The 22,573-nt window shown below is 35.6% G+C and overlaps 1 protein-coding gene across 5 annotated transcripts; it reads right to left on the bottom strand.

Moving 5' to 3' along the window:
* Positions 1–14,886: 14,886 nt before the first annotated feature.
* LOC110886150 (low affinity sulfate transporter 3-like) lies at positions 14,887–18,667 on the bottom strand. 5 transcript variants are annotated; one of them, XR_004869828.1, is made up of 8 exons: positions 18,503–18,667; positions 18,272–18,374; positions 17,247–17,379; positions 17,012–17,140; positions 16,602–16,888; positions 15,495–15,565; positions 15,221–15,346; positions 14,887–15,024 (listed from the first exon to the last, which is right to left on the bottom strand). XR_004869828.1 is itself a non-coding variant. In XM_035978719.1 (7 exons), exons 3-6 carry the CDS (start codon positions 17,034–17,036, stop codon positions 15,295–15,297), a joined length of 435 nt encoding a protein of 144 aa, XP_035834612.1. In that variant the 5' UTR covers positions 17,037–17,140; positions 18,272–18,374; positions 18,503–18,660; the 3' UTR covers positions 14,887–15,024; positions 15,221–15,294. The 5 variants fall into 5 exon arrangements, 2 of the variants coding, with proteins under 2 accessions (XP_035834612.1, XP_035834611.1); XR_004869827.1 differs by having other exon boundaries at positions 17,267–17,379; positions 18,503–18,665; XM_035978719.1 differs by lacking the exon at positions 17,247–17,379 and having other exon boundaries at positions 18,503–18,660.
* Positions 18,668–22,573: the final 3,906 nt, after the last annotated feature.

The raw sequence follows: 22,573 nt of genomic DNA, 5'->3' as shown, positions 1-22,573 counted from the left end.
GAGTTAAACTCCAGGTCGCACGAATTGAACTCCAGGTCGCACGAGTTGAACTCCAGGTCGCACGGGTTGAATTCCAAGTCGACCAGGTCGTTTGAACTTTGATTTCATCAGCTCGCACGAGTTGATCAGATTGTTTCAAATATTCAGATTGTTTGAAATTCCAACTCATTTGAACAAGGTCGTACCAAATCCAGGTTGTACCAATCTCAGGTCGTACCAAATTCAGATTGTGCCAACTTCCAGGTCGTTTGAACTTCAGACCGCACGAACTGATCTCAGATCGTGTGAATTACCAGATCGTTTGAAAACTCAATTCATTTGAACAATCTGTTATTGTGAACTTTCGATACCGAACCATAGAAAACGAATTCTATAACGAGTTCAGTACTACCTCAGCTACTGCAAGTTCAGTTGCTCATAACGTAAACATGGAGAATGAAACGGGAACGTTACAGAAACCTCCTAAGTTGATGACCATTGAAGAATATTACAGTTGGCAAGAACGGTTCGAGAATTGGGTTCAAGCAAATCATCTAATGTCTTGGGTTTGTATTGAAACTAAGTATGTTCGACCTCGTTCTGATGTGAGAGTTATAAAGATTATTTCTGAATTTTCGGATAAAGAGAGAGACATGTACAAGGCAGAAAAAATGATGATCAGTTTACTTCAACAAGCTGTGAAAGAAGACATTTTCGTATTACTTCAACATGATGGTAGTGTACGTTCGATTTGGGAAGCACTTCGCACAAAATTCGAAGGAAGTACGGAGATGATCAAGAATAAAAAATCATTATTAAAGAAAGAATTTGAATTGTTTTCAAGTTTGCCGGGTGAAACTACAAAAACTCTTATTGAGAGATATTGTCATTTAGTGCGTTCAATGACCCGGTTGGATATCAATAAAGATCGAGAGGAATGGGTTGAAAATTTAGCCGATGCTTTACCTCAAAATGAATGGGGTACATATCTTATGATTTTGAAGAATACCGGAGAGTATGATAGATTGTCAATTGCTCAATTCATTGAAAAACTTGAAGGACAAGATCTTGAACAACAAAAGATCGCTAGAATGAACAATTCAAGTGGTGAACAAGATATCAAGATGTATTTCAAAGGTAATGTTCAAAATGTTGAAGCTAGTCCAAAGATCCAGACCGCTTTCAGCGCAGAAAACTCATTCGGATCACTCAATCAAAGTTCAATCAACAACAGTGGATTTTCTTCATATCCGAGTGTTAATCCTAATGTTTCAACTTCAAATTATCAGTCTCAAAGCTCAAACAATGGTAATGGTCATGTGCTACAATGCAACATCGCGTTGCATCTTCAGAACAGTCAGAATTTCTCTGAAGAAGTCGATAAAGGTGATATGGCATTACTAGTTACCGTGTTAGAATCATATGAGAGTTTGGTCGCGGGAAGGATCGGAAATTCTATGTTAACAAGAGAGGATTACGATCAGATTGATACTGAGGAAATGGAGCTAATGGATATTAAGTGGTATTTAGCAAGTGTGTTGAGGAGAGCTGAGGAATCTAAGCAGATTACCGGAAGAGATGACTTACGTGACGCTAATATTTCTACTTTAGGTTTTGATAAGTCTAAAGTTACTTGTTTTCGGTGCAGGGAAAAAGGACATTTCAAGAGGGGATGTACCAACTGAGAAGCAAGTGGAGCTCAGAATCCTTTCGGGAACAATGAATATTATCGGAAAGCAATATATCATCAGGTAGCTCAACGACCGTCATCATCCCGTACTATTTCGATTGAAGATGGAAAGAAGAAAACTTGTATTACTATGCCTCCAGATCAAGAAGATGAAAGATTGCCAGAGGGATTTAGCTGGGACAAATATATTCCAGCTGAAAGTAACTCAAAGTTTAGAGCATTTGTTGCACAGATCATTCAAGAGCTAGAGTTGATGAAGGAATGGATGGATGTGTTTGCAAATGATTAGAAAAGTCAAGATGGAGAGTCTGTCTCTTCAGAAGATAGTTCAGAAAAGACACCAGTCTTTGATCAATTACCAATTGATAGAAGCGATAATGATGAAGAAATTAAACAAATAAACATTGGTAAAACTCATTTATCTCCTGAAAGTTTCAAATTTTATTTTGCAGATAAATTGGAGAAGCTAAAGGAGAAACGAGCAGCAAAAGAAAAGAAAGAGGTAAAATGTGAGAATGTTGCTCAGGACGAGAAGTATGAACAGAGTGAAGAAGTTAAAGTTGTTGAGAAGATTGTTGAGATTGAAAAGATTGTAGAGGTCACAAAACCTTGTCTGAAATGTTTGGAACCATGCAAACATTGTGAAGAGAAAGATAAGAAGTTTAGTGAGCTAGATAAGTTGAAAGAAAAATTGTTGTTTGATGTTAAGTATGTAAAAGAATCGTATGATGTGTTGAACAGAACGGTTAATCAGTTGGAAAAGACAAACTCAGAAAGGGAAGATGCTTTGACAATGATGAATGCAGTGATGGTGTCTAAGCAGAAGGCCATCAATCACTATATTGATGAGTGTACTAAGTTGAAGCAAGAATTAAAGACTGAAAACATTGAGAATGAAAGAATCAGACGATTGCTAATGAGTTACTCAAGTTCTGATTACTTGATTGATAGAATCTATCCGACAGTAGCAGGTTTTGAAGCCTTTCAAGATAAGAAGTCGGAAGATACGGATACTGGTAAGAAACAAAGTGCAAATTATAAAAGGTGTCTGCCTCCAGTTTGGGAAGGGTATTCACCGAGACATCCAAACTCAGAACAAGTCAAAAAGGCAGTCAATATAGATTTGAAGTCAGAAACAACAGATGAGTTGCCAGATAACATCGATGTCACTTTCACAACATCTGATACGGATCATGAGTCCGAGTTGATTAAGAAAGTGGTAGATTAGGTGTTGGATAACGATGAGGAGTCAAAGTCAAAGTCTGAGTCTGAAACTTCGAGTTCATCAGTCAATAGTTCGAGTTCATCGGTCAACAGTAGTCATAATAAAGAGATTCTGAAAACAGAAAATAGTTTGAATGATGAACCAATCAAAGTGGCATATACTTTGAATGACTGAGACAAATTATATTCTGATGAGGAATTTCCAATTAAAAATGTGAAAATTGAAAATATTAAAACAGTTTTTAAATTGATAAAAATAAAGTTTTCAGAAATAAAAGATAAAATGGGATTTTCAAAACCTAAATATACTTATAGAATTCAACAATGTTTAAACAAGAAGAAAGGTTTCGGTCCAGGTCATCAAAAGAAACCAAATTATAAAAGCAATTTCAAAAAGAAGGTGTTGGGTTTTGATGTTGAAAATAATTAAAAAATTAAAGATTTTAAATCAAAAACTGTATTTGTTTCAGGGGCAAGTTCTGAAGAAGAGAAAAAGAGCTCATTCTGGAAGCAATCGAACAAAGCGTTTCTTGCAGAAAAAATAGAAACATGAGAAGAATGAAGCAAATCAGAAAAAGGAGACAAAAACCTGTTACCGATGCAAAAAAGTTGGTCACATCACCTGGAACTGTCCAAAGGCAACCAACACACAAAAGGGAGTGTCTTCTAAACTCAAAGAAAAAGTTGTTGATAAAACGGAACCACCAACTGAAAAATTTAAAATGTTTAAAAATTCAAAATATGAAGTTGGTGAGTGTTCTAAAAGGTTTTATAAAAGAAGAGTGAATCTTAACAACCAAAAGTGGGTTGCTAAGAAATCAGAGGTTAAATCTGGCGATGAATTTGTTTCTTCGGAAGCAAAGGAGTCACTTTCTGGCGATGAATCTGACTCGTCAAAGTTAGAGGAGCCACAAGATGAGCTAAAAAGAGAAAAGTCAGTACCGCCAATGGATGATGTCAACTTTCCACCATTGCGGGCTGCAAATTTGAAATCAAAATTTGGAAAAGTGGAAATTTCGAATCAATTATATTCTGAAAAGAAAGAATTCGATGTCAAAAAGGCTTTCAATGGGAAAGTAAAACATATTTTTGGAAAAATGGTCGATGGTAGGGCCAAAGGGGTAAAAGAATTTTATGAATCAAAGAGGAGAACTTACCCACCGAGTGAAAATAACTCGGATGCACCCAAGGCTAGTCAGGCTTGGGTGTCAGCATTCTTTGTTTGAAATCCTGACTTGCCGGAGCTCCCAATGTTGGTAATCGTGGAGCATGAATCAGCATCTTTCTTAGGAAAAAAATGTTTCTGTGAAAAATCTACAAGTGATAATTTTTACAAGTGGTTGAAAGAACAAAGTGATGCATGAATCCCCATGTTGTGTGAATTCAACAAAACTAATTTTCCGGAAAAAACATTTTGATTAAAACAAACATAAGTGTTTTGAAATCATAATGGGAAAATAGTCTGTTGTCAGGGGGAGTTCTGATTGTTTAAACCAAAAGAATGGAGAATTGAAGCAATTCACATCAGTTTGTCATTTTATTTGTATAGTTTATTACTTTTACTTTCAAATTTTCCTTGAAAATCAAAAATTAAAACATATTTTTGATTTTAGGGGGAGTAAAAAATTTAGAAATTTTAAAAATTTGAAAAATCCAAAAACATTGAAAAATCAAAAATGAGTTTTGTTGTGAAAAAAGAGGAAATGATAGTACATCAGTGGACTATCACAACATGCTAAAGAAATAGAAACTCAAAATGATTTTAAACAAGTCTCACTGATGATGTGCCAGTAGACTTCACACGACTAGTAGATTGAATTTGAGATATAAACCTAAATATCAGTACTTGCTTATCTCGTGGGGAACATCTCTCGGATATATGGGAAACCCTCGAAATCTTGTTTGAGAGATTGCCTGATTCTGAGATACTAGGTCTTTATACTGTTTGATATCTGGGGTATTATACCTGGTCTTCTGATATTGCGGAAGCAATGGCCTAGACCTAGTATAATACTTAATACGCTTTAAAAGCTTACCCTCTGCATAAAAAAATGAAAAATATCGAAAGATATGAATCAATTGCAGTTGAAGAAAAGATTCCCTAAAGGGAACACACCTAAAGTCGAGCCTTCATCTTTTTGACTGAACGGAAGTTCATACTTGAGATCTCAAGGTCTCGTACTAACCCAGATACAGATATCAAATTGGTATACTCACCTGTAAGACTGAATCTAGGGAATTTTGATATGGGAGTATATTCTGAGGTGGGACACGTGAATAAGTTTAAGTCCTTAAAACACTAATTTGTATCTCGAATCAATTGAAACTTGTGTAGAAGTTTAAGTGGACAACCATACTGACAATCAGAAGTGAATTTGTTTAAGACTTAAAGTTAAATCAAGATCAACAGTGTTAGTGATAAGTCTCAAAAACTGATATGATCCTCTTACACAAACTCACAAAAAGATGTCTGTATATAGTTTATTTCCCAAAATCCAAAAAGATTTTCAGTATGTTTTAGCATAAAATTTTGAAAATTCAAAAAGGAGTCCTTTCATGTGAGAGGACCTAAACCTAACAAATCCGACTCTTTGACACGTATCCCTATACAATTAACTATGACACACTACATTGACGGAGGCAATAGACATAATGCACTCACAGGACAAGTATGCAAACAAGTTTGTAGGCTAGAACTAAAACGTGTGTATTAGGAACATCACATACGTCACCATGAGGTTTCACTACAAGGACGTGAAAATATTTTCGAAATGGTATGGTCATAATAACAGTACATCACCATCTTCAGAGTTCAAGAAGTGATCACTACGGATCAAAAAGGCGAGTTTATCGAGTTCTCTTAATTTAGAGCTCAATTTTTATGGGAGTTTATGCGTAGAGAATTAAAGATGTAATGTGACCAAGACAATGAAATGATAGATTTATCTGTGTTGACAACAGTGACTCGCTATCACATTAAAAGGTATGCATCGACCAGTGTAAAGGCTAAGGAATAGACTCGCCTAGGAAATAACGAATTTAGTAATATAGGAGGTAAAATTATTATGTAGGTCATCGCGTTTGTCTGGGTTTTGTCTAACTTGTTTCTCTGTCTTCCCATGTTCTTGAGATGATGGAACCGTTTTGGGAAATCTACTTGCAAAGTTAAATATGTTGGGATGTAACTCTAGTTAGAATGAGGATTATCCCCGTGACAAAGTAATGGGGTCAAGGAAAAATTTACAGGTGAGCGTAAGGGATAAAGTGTAAGTGTACGAGGGATTCTTCATGTTTTGTTTATATGTTGATGTTGAAAGGCTTACCCTTCAATTCTGGTAGGGTTTCGATCAAAGTGACAGGTTTCGGTGAGAATCTTAGTTTCATTAAGACGCTTACATTGGTTAAAACAAAAAAAATGAGGCATTCCATTGATGAAAGCTCAATGTGTTCGAGAACATCTTTAGTCTGATAGTTGCGCCTGTCAACTACCGAATGGGTTTAACGGTACTAGTTAGTCGCTGAGTGGTTTACGAGAACTTCTATAGGCAGTGGAAGTTTTAAGCATGGAAATCATAGGTTAGGACAATTTATCCACACACACGGTTTCACAAGGATTCACATGCATCCCAAATTACTATTACGTGTGCACCCGTAATAGTAAGTTGATTTGCATGCTCACCCGAGTTCCACCTATCATATATCAAACCAATTTTGGAAAGAATAGCAACCAAGGATGTGAATCAGGATTCGAAAGAAAAAATGACATGTCAGTGTCAATGTATTTATGCAATAATATTACTGTGTGCAAAGGTCCGCCTCAATGCAGCGTGGCTCACGCGAGGCCCACGTGCTCAGGTATGAAGGAAATAAAGCTAGTGGGTCGGGGTATTATCACTGGTAGGCGGAGAAAGGACTCGTTTTCGATGAACCCAACTCCCAACGAATATGTGTCAATGTTGGGTGCTGTTCCAAACACGGACCTGAGAAGGCTCGCCATACGCAATAGTATCGTTAGTAGGCTCAAGCTGGTGTCTTCTTCGGCTCCGTGGTGTACGAAGAGGTGCAGATGATTATGATGCGAGAAGCTCCTTTAGAGGCACTGTCTCACAGCTCGCGAACAGGAGTAGATGCTACTTTTTGGCGATCCCAAGGACGTCGCCACTAGGACGATAATACAAAGGGATTGTGTAGGATCGGGATTCGATCAAACGAGTCGTTCAGAAGAGTTCTCGATCAATACGAAAGGCGGGATCAGACGTATTCATGTTATATCGGCTAGATTTGCACGTAGAATCACTTTAACTGTCGATTGTATTGATTTGATAGTGTTTACAGATCGTTCGACACTTCGGCAACACTTCGTCTCCGGAATCAGATTGTTTCAAATGAAGACCCAAGACCACATATATATAGGAGAGCCAGACCCCATGAACTGGCCAGACCTCATGAACTTGGTCACCTCATGCGAGGTGGCCTAGCCACTTCGTGAGGGGTGGCTGGTTCAGGTCTGTTTCCTGTTTCTCTCGTACAACGTGTCCTGGTCTATCTATTCTAGTTACATGACTCGATACAAGACATAAGACGAAGTCAACAGACATATGCACTAATAAAGATTCAATCAAACAAGTCGTTCAGAAGAGTTCTCGATCAATACGAAAGGCGGAATCAGACGTATTGATGTTATATCAGCTAGATTTGCACGTAGAATCACTTTAACTGTTGATTGTATTGATTTGATAGTGTTTACAGATCGTTCGACACTTCAGCAGCACTTCGTCTCCGGAATCAGATTGTTTCAAATGAAGACCCAAGACCACATATATATAGGAGAGCCAAACCCCATGAACTGGCCAGACCTCATGAACTTGGTCACCTCGTGCGAGGTGGCCTAGCCATTTCGTGAGGGGTGGCTGGTTTAGGTCTGTTTCCTGTTTCTCTCGTACAACGTGTCCTGGTCTATCTATTCTAGTAACATGACTCGATACAAGACATAAGACGAAGTCAACAGACATATGCACTAACAAGCTCCCCCTTGGATGATGACGAGTCTTCAGTGTGTCGAGTCTTCCGTCTTGATCGGTCTTCTCACTCTTTCCAAAGTATTCTCCATTGTACGCATCTTTATCAAACTCTCTCTTACTCTTCCAGAATCTCAACCTTACTCTTCAAACTTTCTAATTCTCTTGATCAGATCTCTTGATTCATTAAGCTCTTCAGCATTAGCAGCTTCTATCTCGAACGTTATTCCAAGATTTGAATATGGCTCTTACGTCTTCAGACTCCCCCTTTCGATAAGCTGGGATCGCAGTCTGGAATTCACTATCTGCAGACTTTGGATTGGAAACCTGACTCTAATCTGCATACGCTTATGCGGAAAATCCTCAGGAGTCGAAACCTAGCTCTTTCAAAGCTTTTTACCTGCACATACTCTACCCAAAACATAAGGTTTTTCATTTTAAAAACATTCATAGTCTAATCATCTAGACACCATTTACAAGATAGACAATTTTGATATTAATGAACTCTGATTATTCACTTGTAAAAACAAATTTGGTTTCAACTTAATGAACCATTTAATCATTTCAAAATCATTTCTCATTTCAAATAAACTCTCCCAACCCTTGTTTTTCATCATGTTTAGCACTTGGAATTTTGAAAATCAGCTTTTCAAACATCAGTTGCCGAAAATAATATGAAAAAAATCTTTTTGAATTTTCAAAATTTTATGCTAAAACATACTGAAAATCTTTTTGGATTTTGGGAAATAAACTATATACAGACATCTTTTTGTGAGTTTGTGTAAGATGATCATATCAGTTTTTGAGACTTATCACTAACACTGTTGGTCTTGATTTAACTTTAAGTCTTAAACAAATTCACTTCTGATTGTCAGTATTGTTGTCCACTTAAACTTCTACACAAGTTTCAATTGATTCGAGATACGAATTAGTGTTTTAAGGACTTAAACTTATTAACGTGTCCCACCTCAGAATATACTCCCGTATCAAAATTCCCTAGATTCAGTCTTACAGGTGAGTATACCAATTTGATATCTGTATCTGGGTTAGTACGAGACCTTGAGATCTCAAGTATGAACTTCCGTTCAGTCAAAAAGATGAAGGCTCGACTTTAGGTGTGTTCCCTTTAGGGAATCTTTTCTTCAACTGCAATTGATTCATATCTTTCGATATTTTCATTTTTTTATGCAGATAGTAAGCTTTTAAAGCGTATTAAGTATTATACTAGGTCTAGGCCATTGCTTCCGCAATATCAGAAGACCAGGTATAATACCCCAAATATCAAACAGTATAAAGACCTAGTATCTCAGAATCAGGCAATTTCTCAAACAAGATTTCGGGGGTTACCCATATATCCGAGAGATGTTCCCCACGAGATAAGCAAGTACTGATATTTAGGTTTATATCTCAAATTCAATCTACTAGTCGTGTGAAGTCTACTGGCACATCATCAGTGAGACTTGTTTAAAATCATTTTGAGTTTCTATTTCTTTAGCATGTTGTGATAGTCCACTGATGTACTATCATTTCCTCCTTTTCACAACAAAACTCATTTTTTATTTTTCAATGTTTTTGGATTTTTCAAATTTTTAAAATTTCTAAATTTTTTACTCCCCCTAAAATCAAAAATATGTTTTAATTTTTGATTTTCAAGGAAAATTTGAAAGTAAAAGTAATAAACTATACAAATAAAATGACAAACTGATGTGAATTGCTTCAATTCTCCATTCTTTTGGTTTAAACAATCAGAACTCCCCCTGACAACAGACTATTTTCCCATTATGATTTCAAAACACTTATGTTTGTTTTAATCAAAATGGTTTTTCCGGAAAATTAGTTTTGTTGAATTCACACAACATGGGGATTCATGCATCACTTTGTTCTTTCAACCACTTGTAAAAATTATCACTTGTAGATTTTTCACAGAAACATTTTTTTCCTAAGAAAGATGCCGATTCATGCTCCACGATTACCAACATTGGGAGCTCCGGCAAGTCAGGATTTCAAACAAAGAATGCTGACACCCAAGCCTGACTAGCCTTGGGTGCATCCGAGTTATTTTCACTCGGTGTGTAAGTTCTCCTCTTTGATTCATAAAATTCTTTTACCCCTTTGGCCCTACCATCGACCATTTTTCCAAAACTATGTTTTACTTTCCCATTGAAGCCTTTTCGACATCGAATTCTTTCTTTTTAGAATATAATTGATTCGAAATTTCCACTTTTCCAAATTTTGATTTTAAATTTGCAGCCCGCAATGGTGGAAAGTTGACATCATCCATTGGCGGTACTGACTTTTCTCTTTTTAGCTCATCTTGTGGCTCCTCTAACTTTGACGAGTCAGATTCATCGCCAGAAAGTGACTCCTTTGCTTCCGAAGAAACAAATTCATCGCAAGATTTAACCTCTGATTTCTTAGCAACCCACGTTTGGTTGTTAAGATTCACTCTTCTTTTATAAAACCTTTTAGAACACTCACCAACTTCATATTTTGAATTTTTAAACATTTTAAATTTTTCAGTTGGTGGTTCCGTTTTATCAACAACTTTTTCTTTGAGTTTAGAAGACACTCCCTTTTGTGTGTTGGTTGCCTTTGGACAGTTCCAGGTGATGTGACCAACTTTTTTGCATCGGTAACAGGTTTTTGTCTCCTTTTTCTGATTAGCTTCATTCTTCTCATGTTTCTGTTTTTTCTGCAAGAAACGCTTTGTTCGATTGCTTCCAGAATGAGCTCTTTTTCTCTTCTTCAAAACTTGCCCCTGAAACAAATACAGTTTTTGATTTAAAATCTTTAATTTTTTTGATTATTTTCAACATCAAAACCCAACACCTTCTTTTTGAAATTGCTTTTATAATTTGGTTTCTTTTGATGACCTGGACCGAAACCTTTCTTCTTGTTTAAACGTTGTTGAATTCTATAAGTATATTTAGGTTTTGAAAATCCCATTTTATCTTTTATTTCTGAAAACTTTATTTTTATCAATTTAAAAACTGTTTTAATATTTTCAATTTTCACATTTTTAATTGGAAATTCCTCATCAGAATATAATTTGTCTCAATCATTCAAAGTATATGCCACTTTGATTGGTTCATCATTCAAACTATTTTCTGTTTTCGGAATCTCTTTATTATGACTACTGTTGACTGATGAACTCGAACTATTGACTGATGAACTCGAAGTTTCAGACTCAGACTTTGACTCTGACTCCTCATTGTTATCCAACACCTAATCTACCGCTTTCTTAATCAACTCGGACTCATGATCTGTATCAGATGTTGTGAAAGTGACATCGATGTTATCTGGCAACTCATCCGTTGTTTCTGACTTCAAATTTATATTGACTGCCTTTTTGACTTGTTCCGAGTTTGGATGTCTCGGTGAATACCCTTCCCAAACTGGAGGCAGACACCTTTTATAATTTGCACTTTGTTTCTTACCAGTATCCGTATCTTCCGACTTCTTATCTTGAAAGGCTTCAAAACCTGCTACTGTCGGATAGATTCTATCAATCAAGTAATCAGAACTTGAGTAACTCATTAGCAATCGTCTGATTCTTTCATTCTCAATGTTTTCAGTCTCTAATTCTTGCTTCAACTTAGTACACTCATCAATATAGTGATTGATGGCCTTCTGCTTAGACACCATCACTGCATTCATCATTGTCAAAGCATCTTCCCTTTCTGAGTTTGTCTTTTCCAACTGATTAACCGTTCTGTTCAACACATCATACGATTCTTTTACATACTTAACATCAAACAACAATTTTTCTTTCAACTTATCTAGCTCACTAAACTTCTTATCTTTCTCTTCACAATGTTTGCATGGTTCCAAACATTTCAGACAAGGTTTTGTGACCTCTACAATCTTTTCAATCTCAACAATCTTCTCAACAACTTTAACTTCTTCACTCTGTTCATACTTCTCGTCCTGAGCAACATTCTCACATTTTACCTCTTTCTTTTCTTTTGTTGCTCGTTTCTCCTTTAGCTTCTCCAATTTTTCTGCAAAATAAAATTTGAAACTTTCAGGAGATAAATGAGTTTTACCAATGTTTATTTGTTTAATTTCTTCATCATTATCGCTGCTATCAATTGGTAATTGATCAAAGACTGGTGTCTTTTCTGAACTATCTTCTGAAGAGACAGACTCTCCATCTTGACTTTTCTAATCATTTGCAAACACATCCATCCATTCCTTCATCAACTCTGGCTCTTGAATGATCTGTGCAACAAATGCTCTAAACTTTGAGTTACTTTCAGCTGGAATATATTTGTCCCAGCTAAATCCCTCTGGCAATCTTTCATCTTCTTTCCGATAATATTCATTGTTTTAAATAGTACGGGATGATGACGGTTGTTGAGCTACCTGATGATATATTGCTTTCCGATAATATTCATTGTTCCCGAAAGGATTCTGAGCTCCACTTGCTTCTCAGTTGGTACATCCCCTCTTGAAATGTCCTTTTTTCCTGCACTGAAAACAACTAACTTTAGACTTATCAAAACCTAAAGTAGAAACATTAGCGTCACGTAAGTCATCTCTTCCGGTAATCTGCTTAAATTCCTCAGCTCTCCTCAACACACTTGCTAAATACCACTTAATATCCATTAGCTCCATTTCCTCAGCATCAATCTGATCGTAATCCTCTCTTGTTAACATAGAATTTCCGATCCTTCCCGCAACCAAACTCTCATATGATTCTAACACGGTAACTAGTAATGCCATATCACCTTTATCGACTTCTTCAGAGAAATTCTGACTGTTCTGAAGATGCAACGCGATGTTGCATTGTAGCACATGACCATTACCATTGTTTGAGCTTTGAGACTGATAATTTGAAGTTGAAACATTAGGATTAACACTCGGATATGAAGAAAATCCACTGTTGTTGATTGAACTTTGATTGAGTGATCCGAATGAGTTTTCTGCGCTGAAAGCGGTCTGGATCTTTGGACTAGCTTCAACATTTTGAACATTACCTTTGAAATACATCTTGATATCTTGTTGACCACTTGAATTGTTCATTCTAGCGATCTTTTGTTGTTCAAGATCTTGTCCTTCAAGTTTTTCAATGAATTGAGCAATTGACAATCTATCATACTCTCCGGTATTCTTCAAAATCATAAGATATGTACCCCATTCATTTTGAGGTAAAGCATCGGCTAATTTTTCAACCCATTCCTCTCGATCTTTATTGATATCCAACCGGGTCATTGAACGCACTAAATGACAATATCTCTCAATAAGAGTTTTTGTAGTTTCACCCGGCAAACTTGAAAACAATTCAAATTCTTTCTTTAATAATGATTTTTTATTCTTGATCATCTCCCTACTTCCTTCGAATTTTGTGCGAAGTGCTTCCCAAATCGAACGTGCACTACCATCATGTTGAAGTAATACGAAAATGTCTTCTTTCACAGCTTGTTGAAGTAAACTGATCATCATTTTTTCTGCCTTGTACATGTCTCTCTCTTTATCCGAAAATTCAGAAATAATCTTTATAACTCTCACATCAGAACGAGGTCGAACATACTTAGTTTCAATACAAACCCAAGACATTAGATGATTTGCTTGAACCCAATTCTCGAACCGTTCTTGCCAACTGTAATATTCTTCAATGGTCATCAACTTAGGAGGTTTCTGTAACGTTCCCATTTCATTCTCCATGTTTACGTTATGAGCAACTGAACTTGCAGTAGCTGAGGTAGTACTGAACTCGTTATAGAATTCGTTTTCTATGGTTCGGTATCGAAAGTTCACAATAACAGATTGTTCAAATGAATTGAGTTTTCAAACGATCTGGTAATTCACACGATCTGAGATCAGTTCGTGCGGTCTGAAGTTCAAACGACCTGGAAGTTGGCATAATCTGAATTTGGTACGACCTGAGATTGGTACAACCTGGATTTGGTACGACCTTGTTCAAATGAGTTGGAATTTCAAACAATCTGAATATTTGAAACAATCTGATCAACTCGTGCGAGCTGATGAAATCAAAGTTCAAACGACCTGGTCGACCTGGAATTCAACCCGTGCGACCTGGAGTTCAACTCGTGTGACCTGGAGTTCAACTCGTGTGACCTGGAGTTTTTTTAAATGACTTGAATAGATTTCACGCGATCTGGATGATCTTCAAGCGGCTTGGACCGAAATTCAAACAATCTGGTCCAATTTTCATGCAATTTGAACACTTTTTCACCTCATTTCAGCAAGATTTCAACTCGTTTGGGATATCTAAGTCCAGAACTCACTACAAGAAAACTGGGTTTTTAGTACGCGCAAAAGCGTCCTAAAATGCTATTTTATAAGACCTTTCATTTAATAGGACCAACGGTAAAAGCGTTTCATGTAAAGGGGTCGTAATAAGTCGCGAAACTAAAAAAGCGTCCTAACATCTCAAATAAGATTATGAAACCAATTTTATGGTCGCGTAATATGTCTTTGAACAACCAAAATAGTATCCTAATAAAAACATATTAGGGCACTTTTACGATGTTCTAACATGTGCTTATATACTTTTAATTTTTTGATACACTTAAAAGCGTCCTTAGAAATTAATTGATAGCACCCTTATGATATAACATTATAGCTAATTTAGTACCAAGAAAAGGGTTCTAATATAACAAAAAAGATTATGAAACCAATTTTATGGTTGCATAATGTGTCTAGAGACAACTTAAATAGCGTCCTAAAAAGAACATATTAAGACACATTTACAATGTTCTAATATGTGATTATCTACTTTTAATCTTTTGATACACATACAAGCATCCTTAAAAATTAATTTATAGGACCCTTATGATGTAACGTTGTAGCTACTTTAATATCAAGAAAATGGTCCTAATATCTCAAATAAGATAATAAAACTAATTTTATAAACAGACCATCAACATATAACATCTTAATAGTTATTGTATAACATCAACTAATGAAAGAAATAAAACTTCATTATATTTCAAATAAGCATGTTCATAACAAAAACACTAACCATAAATAAGTTATAACATTATCTAACTTAAAGTCTTAACATTTAACAAAGAAATTAAAAGCAATTAAAGAAATAAGAAGCATAAAATCTTGAGTCATCATGCGTCCTCAATCCTCATGGACTACCTACAAATAAACCATCCATGTATAAGCATTAAATTCTATGATATTAAAATTATTTGTATCACAAGTTTAACAAATATATACCGAGATGAATGGATAGGGCCATGCGATCGATGCACCAATACAATCTTGAATTGTAGAAAATAAATCATATGGTCTTACCAAGTTTTCATTTTTTTATTGGTACTTGAACGTTTACCTCACACCATTCTGGCCCAATCTTTGTACCACCAACTAGATCATTTGGGTCCAAGCTCTGGACCCTTCCTCTTGCTACAGTCTCGGTAGAGTTTGGAATGCTTTTGAGGAAAACTTCATCTCCGACCTAGATTTTAGTTTTCAACAAATATTTATTAAACTCTAGAACAAAAATTAAAAAGTATACATCAGTAATCAGTTGTGATGCCTAACAGCTAGCAAATAGTAAAATAACATCATTTTCGCTCAAATTTTTGCATAATGAAATCCAATACCTGTATGGTATATGCTTATGTGTATGGAGATCCCTATACTTTTTGGCCAGACGGTAATCTATAACGTAAACCTGTTGGAAATATAACCAAACATAAAAAAAATGTTGAAGATCAGAATCTCAAACAGAAAATGTATATAAACTCATTAGATGTGCAATTGAGTTCGTACAAAAAGAGAGTACCTGATTTACCTTTCGCCCTAAACCCATCAAAAAGTTATCTGGCTTTATATCACGGTGAAGGAAACCTCATGAATGCATATGGATGGAAATTTCTAGCCCAGTTTACCATTTGGATGGAAATGACAGTAAAAATGTAACCTCAGGTACTTAGATACAAAAAATTCATTTTTAGACCGAAGTGGAAAAAAATAACCTAAACTTATGGACCATTTTGCATTTTACTCTGTTTTGAAAGAGGGGTTTTGATGATCTCTATTTACAAAAAAAATGTCCTTCCCATTAAAACTGTAACTATCGAAGATAGTTATTTGTTTACTTAAAGAACAATTTTTCATGATAGCCGAATACTTTTATGATGAACAGAAATAATAATTGATCAATCGATTTCTCTGTTAAATTCAAACAAAAATTATCATCTAAATTTTGAAATTTAAATGTATAATAAATTCAACAAGTACCAATGTATGATCACACAACAGTCTCAAAACTTTTAGAATTTTGCACTTTTAGATACTACCGTTATTTTAATTAATTTAAAAATAATGGTGACAAAACACTAAATATACCACCATAAAAAAACCAAACCAAACTCGTTTAATTTTTTGATTAATAACATATATCTTCTAAATCTATAATTCTTACATATAAATGTACGTATATGTTTATGTACATAAAATACCATAAAACTGATTTAGTTTGTGATCATTAACATACGCATGTGCGTGCGCGCGCACGCACAAATATATATATATAATCTTAGGCGAGACGAACAAACAATATTACTTTTTATTATTACTTTCCGTTTATTCTAAAATTGAAAAAGTGAATGATATATTTTGTTTTACCTGTTTACACAAAATAGTGTTCCGATCGATCCTTATCCTATATATATAAATTAATTTAGACGGTAAAGGCAAATGCTTACCGCAACCATAAGACCTATCTCTACCGAAGCAAACAACACACCATAGAAAGCTCCGGCACAAGCCAAAAAGTCGAGTTTGTCAACTTTCCAGATATTATAAGCTTCAGTATAGTTGATTAGTCCCGGTAGTGCAGATAAGATAATCAAGGATAGTATGGCAACCGGAGTGTAGTACAGTAGCCCCGTTAAAAATTGTGGCATTAAGAGCACCGTGATGGCTATGACTACGTTAGACACTGCTGTTTGACAGCCAGCAAAAAAGTTTACAGCAGTGCGCGAAAATGAACCTGAATAAACAAATTGAAATCGAGCATATAAGTCAACTGATTTTTGTATGTCTTATCAAGTTTTTCTATTAGTTTATGATGTTGAAATTATAGCAAGAAAATATCAACATGTAATAAATGTACCTGTGGCAACATAGCAGGAAGTCATAGATCCAGCGCAATATTCATAACCCCCATAGCTATCATTTCTTTATTCCTATCCATATTATACCCCTTTACTGTAGCAAACGACCTGCCAACTGCCACAGCTTCCTGTAAAGATAGATATATAGCCATTATACATTATAATAAATCATTATACAAATCTAAATTTTTGGTGTTGTTGACTACAAAAGTGTCTATTTTTAGCAAGGCGAACCGTTAGAGCAATGACCGCACCAATTTTTACTGATTCTCTGAGATGTGGACTGTTGAATTGCAACTGATAAACTGAACTTGGATTCAATCCTCCTTTGACATGCTTGATTATTTTAACTCCATGCTCATCAGCTCTAGTTAGGTAAACGATCACAGTTGAGATAATTACCAATCGGCAAGCATCAAAACCGTTTTTAAAGTGAATTTTCGGTTACAGTAATTAAATAAATCTTCTAAACTTGGTCCAAGTAGGTCGACGTACACATGATTATAATAAGGATATCAACATATTTCTTATTTCGGATAAGCTAAAAACCAAGTTTCTTTTGAAACAAATCACACACCAATACAATATTATCTGAATGATACACCAATAAACATGAAAAACAACACATTATAGCATACCTATCATGTCAGCAAATAAACTAATCTAGTTCAGAACGATATGAACATTTTACAAGTGACAACAAAGAGCTGCATATGCAAACCACCGTGACCATCTACCTCAGAGGTTCAAAGTAAGCCACCAGACCTAAGGGTGAGCAGATTCAGGCCGACCCGAAAATACACAAAAACATCACCTAAAATATTTCTACAACATAGAAATTTAGATATCAAGCCCCCTCCCTCCTAAATTACACACAACAAACAACATCAACACCAAAATAGATAGTGGAAAAAAGAACAAACTAACCTAATTCAACACAATATGACTATGATACTTGGTTTCCCTCTGAATCATGCAATGTGATGATCAAATTATCTCGCAAGATGCAATTTTGTACCATGTGTTACTTAGACATTTCAACAAACACATGGTGTGCAAATAGTGTAGGGTTAAATACTAGACACTTACAAGGAAACCTAATCAAGATCCATCATGATGAAATAGTAACAGGTTTCATCTCAATGAAACATTAAAGAATTTGGTATAAGTTATGTCATATACTCAACTCATTCCATACTAAGAAAAATTAAAGGAATAAATTAACAACATCGAAGCCTATAAGGTTGCAGGTCACATACCTTGAAATTGAAATCTAAAAGCCAATTGCCCCATTTCTGGAACGAAATTGAAGTATTCCACACCGGATTTGAAGAATGATGATCGAAGAGTAACCGAAGATGGCTACATTAACAACCAGCAGTTAGGAATCGAAACAAAGAAGGCTAGTGAAATCGACGAAGACAAAACAAAGTACATAGAAATTGACGTTACTTATATTAAAATGATTGCTACTGATATCAACGAGTTACCTGGATGTCTAGTGTTTGAAGACGAAGAACGTTGGTCGTGCAATACTGTTGAAGATTGAGGTTAGGTTTTTTCTAGAATGAGAGATGTTTGTGGCTAGGGTTTTCTTTTTCAATGCGAGGGAAGAAATTTGAAATGGAGGTCATTGATTGGGGGGAATTTTATCAAAGAATTTGAAGGAGGGAACGGGGAAATTTTCATAATGTTTTAACTATTTAGTGGCATAAGTAAAAAACCTAAATCAGTAACATAAATGCTAAACGCCACTAAAAGTATGTGTTAGACAAACATGGCATACATAAAGTGTCATGAAAAACCTAATGGCACAAAATCTAAATGTCACTAAAATCGTGTGCCACTAAATGACATTTTTTGTAGTGATAGATCAATAAAAATAAAAAAATTTAAAAAAAAAACCCTAGAACCTAAACCATCGAAAAAACAAAAAAAGATACTCTTTTTTCGAATCAATTAATGAAAACTCCTGAAAAACACACATACAAACGTAAATACAGAGGTTAAAGTACCCAATTGCGAATTCTCAATCGAACACAGAGAGTGGTGTGGTGGAGATGGGGCTACAGTAGCACTTTGGTCCGGCTATCAATCGAGTGGTTGACCGCGATAAAGGAATTCTCAATTCTCAATCGATTGAAAGGAATTCTGAAATCGTCAATTGTTGACCGCGATAATGGTTCAATCCTTCTTTGTGAAATTCGATTGAAAGGGACGCATAGAATCAAACCCTAGCCTGTTAGCCAGTAAATAAAAGCAAGTGGAACCAAACTACAACCGGGTTATTGTTTACTACCATCTCGTGTAATCACTGGTCAATAACCTAGTGTTATTATAAAACTCTAGCTAGTAAACGTCCTATAAAACTTATGTTTTACGACTCAAATATCAAGTGTCCTATTACGGTGTATTATATAATAACACCACAATGATTAAGCGTCCTATAAAGTATAAAGTTATAAGACCCAAGTGTCAAGTGTCCTATTAAGTTAAGTTCTAATATGACTTCGACTAGAAAGGGTCCTATAACACTGAACATTTATGACTTAACTACAACGTGTCCTATTAAGTTATGTTATAATAGGACCCCTGATGATCAAGTGCCCTAATATAGTACCACATAATGGGACACTAACAATTAAATGTCTTATAAAGTACTTTATTAGTATCCACATTTTAAGTGTCCTATTAAATTATACTATAATAGGACCCCAAAAAATCATCCATCCTATCAAATAGTTTTTTAGGACACCGGCTTAGTAGAGTATATTATAAAAGGACCCCAAAAGTTCATTAGTCCTATTAAATAGTTTTTTAGGACCCTCTTTTACAAGCGTCCTACAGAAAAGGTCCTAAAAAGCCATTTTTGTTGTAGTGACTCCATGATTTTATCAAATTTTAATCAGTTTTAGGTGTAATTTGGTCCAAAATTTGTTCAAAAATGGTGTTTTACGTGTTATATGTGAAATTCAGACCATTTTAACCACAAATTCACAGTTAATTTTGAGAAAAACATGTAGAAAATGAGTAGAAAGAAGTTGTTTTTGTAGAAATCAAGCTGAAATGGTAAGAACTCTTCTTCCTGAGCTCTGATACCACTTGTAGGATCGGGATTCGATCAAACGAGTCGTTCAAAAGAGTTCTCGATCAACACAAAAGGCGGAATCAGACGTATTGATGTTATATCAGCTAGATTTGCACGTAGAATCACTTTAACTGTCGATTGTATTGATTTGATACTGTTTACAGATCGTTCGACACTTCGGCAGCACTTCGTCTCCGGAATCAGATTGTTTCAAATGAAGACCCAAGACCACATATATATAGGAGAGCCAGGCCCCATGAACTGGCCAGACCTCATGAACTTGGTCACCTCATGCGAGGTGGCCTAGCCACTTCATGAGGGGTGGCTGGTTCAGGTCTGTTTTCTGTTTCTCTCGTACAACGTGTCCTGGTCTATCTATTCTAGTTACATGACTCGATACAAGACATAAGTCGAAGTCAACAGACATATGCACTAACAGATTGATGTGTTCCTCGTTAGTAGATTGTTATGTGGATGGTGTTGACAAGCCCGCAATATCGCTATATGTTTGGATGCCATATGCATATATGTATCAGCTATGGGTGTCTGTGTATATCATGTACGAGTGTCTGTGTTAGTGTAGGACTAATGCGGTGTTTAAGGCTATAGATTAAATCTACTATTTAATGCAAACCTAGTTTACTATATTTGCTGGCTCTTAGTTGTTAACATGGGTCTGCTGTGAGTTAGTCAAATCTACAACACAGTACAGGTGTGAGTGTCATGTTGGTGTATATTCTGTGACAACAGCTTAATAGTCTGATTATTTAGTCGTTGGATATTTTGTAATGGGCTTAGCATATTGGTTAGTGAGTTTATTTGTTGTAATGGGCTTGGAAAATGGCCTAGCCCAGTAGGAAGCCCTGTTCATAAACATGTGGTATATAAACATGTTTTTGTGATTAGAGTTCTACAAATTATACTGTTTGTTGACCAAGATCACAGAGAGAGGTTGTGAGGTTGTGCGGGTCTTGAATTGATTATAAAACTGTTTATTTGGATAATCAACAGAAGACCGATTAATTGTGAATTTTTGTTTCTACTCGTTTCTTTGCTATTCTGATCTAGAGGATTCCGCACTCTAGATTGGATATACAATTTTGTGACGATCCGTACGAACGAGGGGACCTACAATTGGTATCAAAGCTTTAGGCTCTTGCTTGGCTCGGTTCAGAATTGGTTGCTGCAGAAAAGGGTGAATTTTCGGGTTCTTGAGGTGAAATTTTGGAAAATTTTGAGGTTTGGTGAGCTATGGTTTTGAAATTTTGGAGGAAAATTTTCGAAATTTTTAGAGTGTTTGGCTGAAAAAGGTTGTTTCTGGTGTTCACCGTATTTAATTCTGCATATTTGGTGTTTTTGCTTGAAGGAAACTTGAGGATTTGAAGAACTGTTCTTCGTGTTCTTCGTGGTGTTCATCAAAATTTGCAGAAAATTACTGATAATTTGCTATGCTGATTTGCAGGAAAGTGTTAAAGAGATTTGGAGAATCTGGATAAAATCTTTTCAAATTTTGAAAAGATTGGATTTCTAGCATAATTAACAATTATACTACCAGCATAATTAATAATTACACTACCAGCATAATTAAATCCAAAGGCGACTTTGGTAACTGTGGTGATAGTCCTCAGCGACATTATCACGGTGATCGGCGAATTTGCTAGTCGTCGTAATAGTAAACTGTTCAGCTAGCATATTTAATTCTCGGCATATTTATTCAGCCAGCATAATTAGCGTGACCTAGCATAATTAACTTGGACCAGCATATTTACTCACCAGCATAATTAACGTGGCTAACCAGCATATTTGCTGGAGGTATTAAAAAGGTGGAGTATTTATTTTGGTGGAGTATTTAGGTGCGTATAGAGGATTTAATGTTTTCAAAAATAGAAAGTGATCCGTAGCTCATCTCGACAAACCGTTTGCACGGTTGGATTCGTTGGATCTTTAGGACAAAAAAACTCTGGAAATTCCCAAAATAGGTGTTTGACATTATATATCATTGGATTCGTAATTTCGAGACGATTCTAACGGTATAATTTGGTAATCACAGATTTCGGAAAAATATTGTACGGTTTTATCAGTACGGTTACGGTAAAAACGTGTTTAAAGATGGTTAAGATGGACAATGTTAGTGAGACAATTAAAAATTGGCCAAAGCTGATAAACGTTAAACAATATGCTGTTTGGAAAGAGGAGTTTGAGGTAGTTGTGAAAAGTGAGGATACCAGGATGTGGAGCTGTATGATTGATGGATATGTTGCTCCTACACGCCGTGTTGAAGGAAGGGTAAAAGTGATTTCTGATGAGTAGATGGATGAATCTGAGAAACTTATGGTTGATGCTGAGAAGAAAGCTTTAACAGTGATCAAGATGTCCTTGCCAGAGGGAATTAAACATACCTTTAAGAAGTATGGGACTTCTAGAGAGCTGTGGGAAGCTTTAGAAAAACGTTATCAGAGTTCATCTAGACAAA

This window comes from Helianthus annuus, chromosome 10 (assembly GCF_002127325.2).
Source record: "Helianthus annuus cultivar XRQ/B chromosome 10, HanXRQr2.0-SUNRISE, whole genome shotgun sequence".
In the NCBI taxonomy this organism is placed as follows: domain Eukaryota; kingdom Viridiplantae; phylum Streptophyta; class Magnoliopsida; order Asterales; family Asteraceae; genus Helianthus; species Helianthus annuus.
Note: the sequence above shows the minus strand (reverse complement) of the source record. Positions and strands in the feature narration are given on the sequence as shown.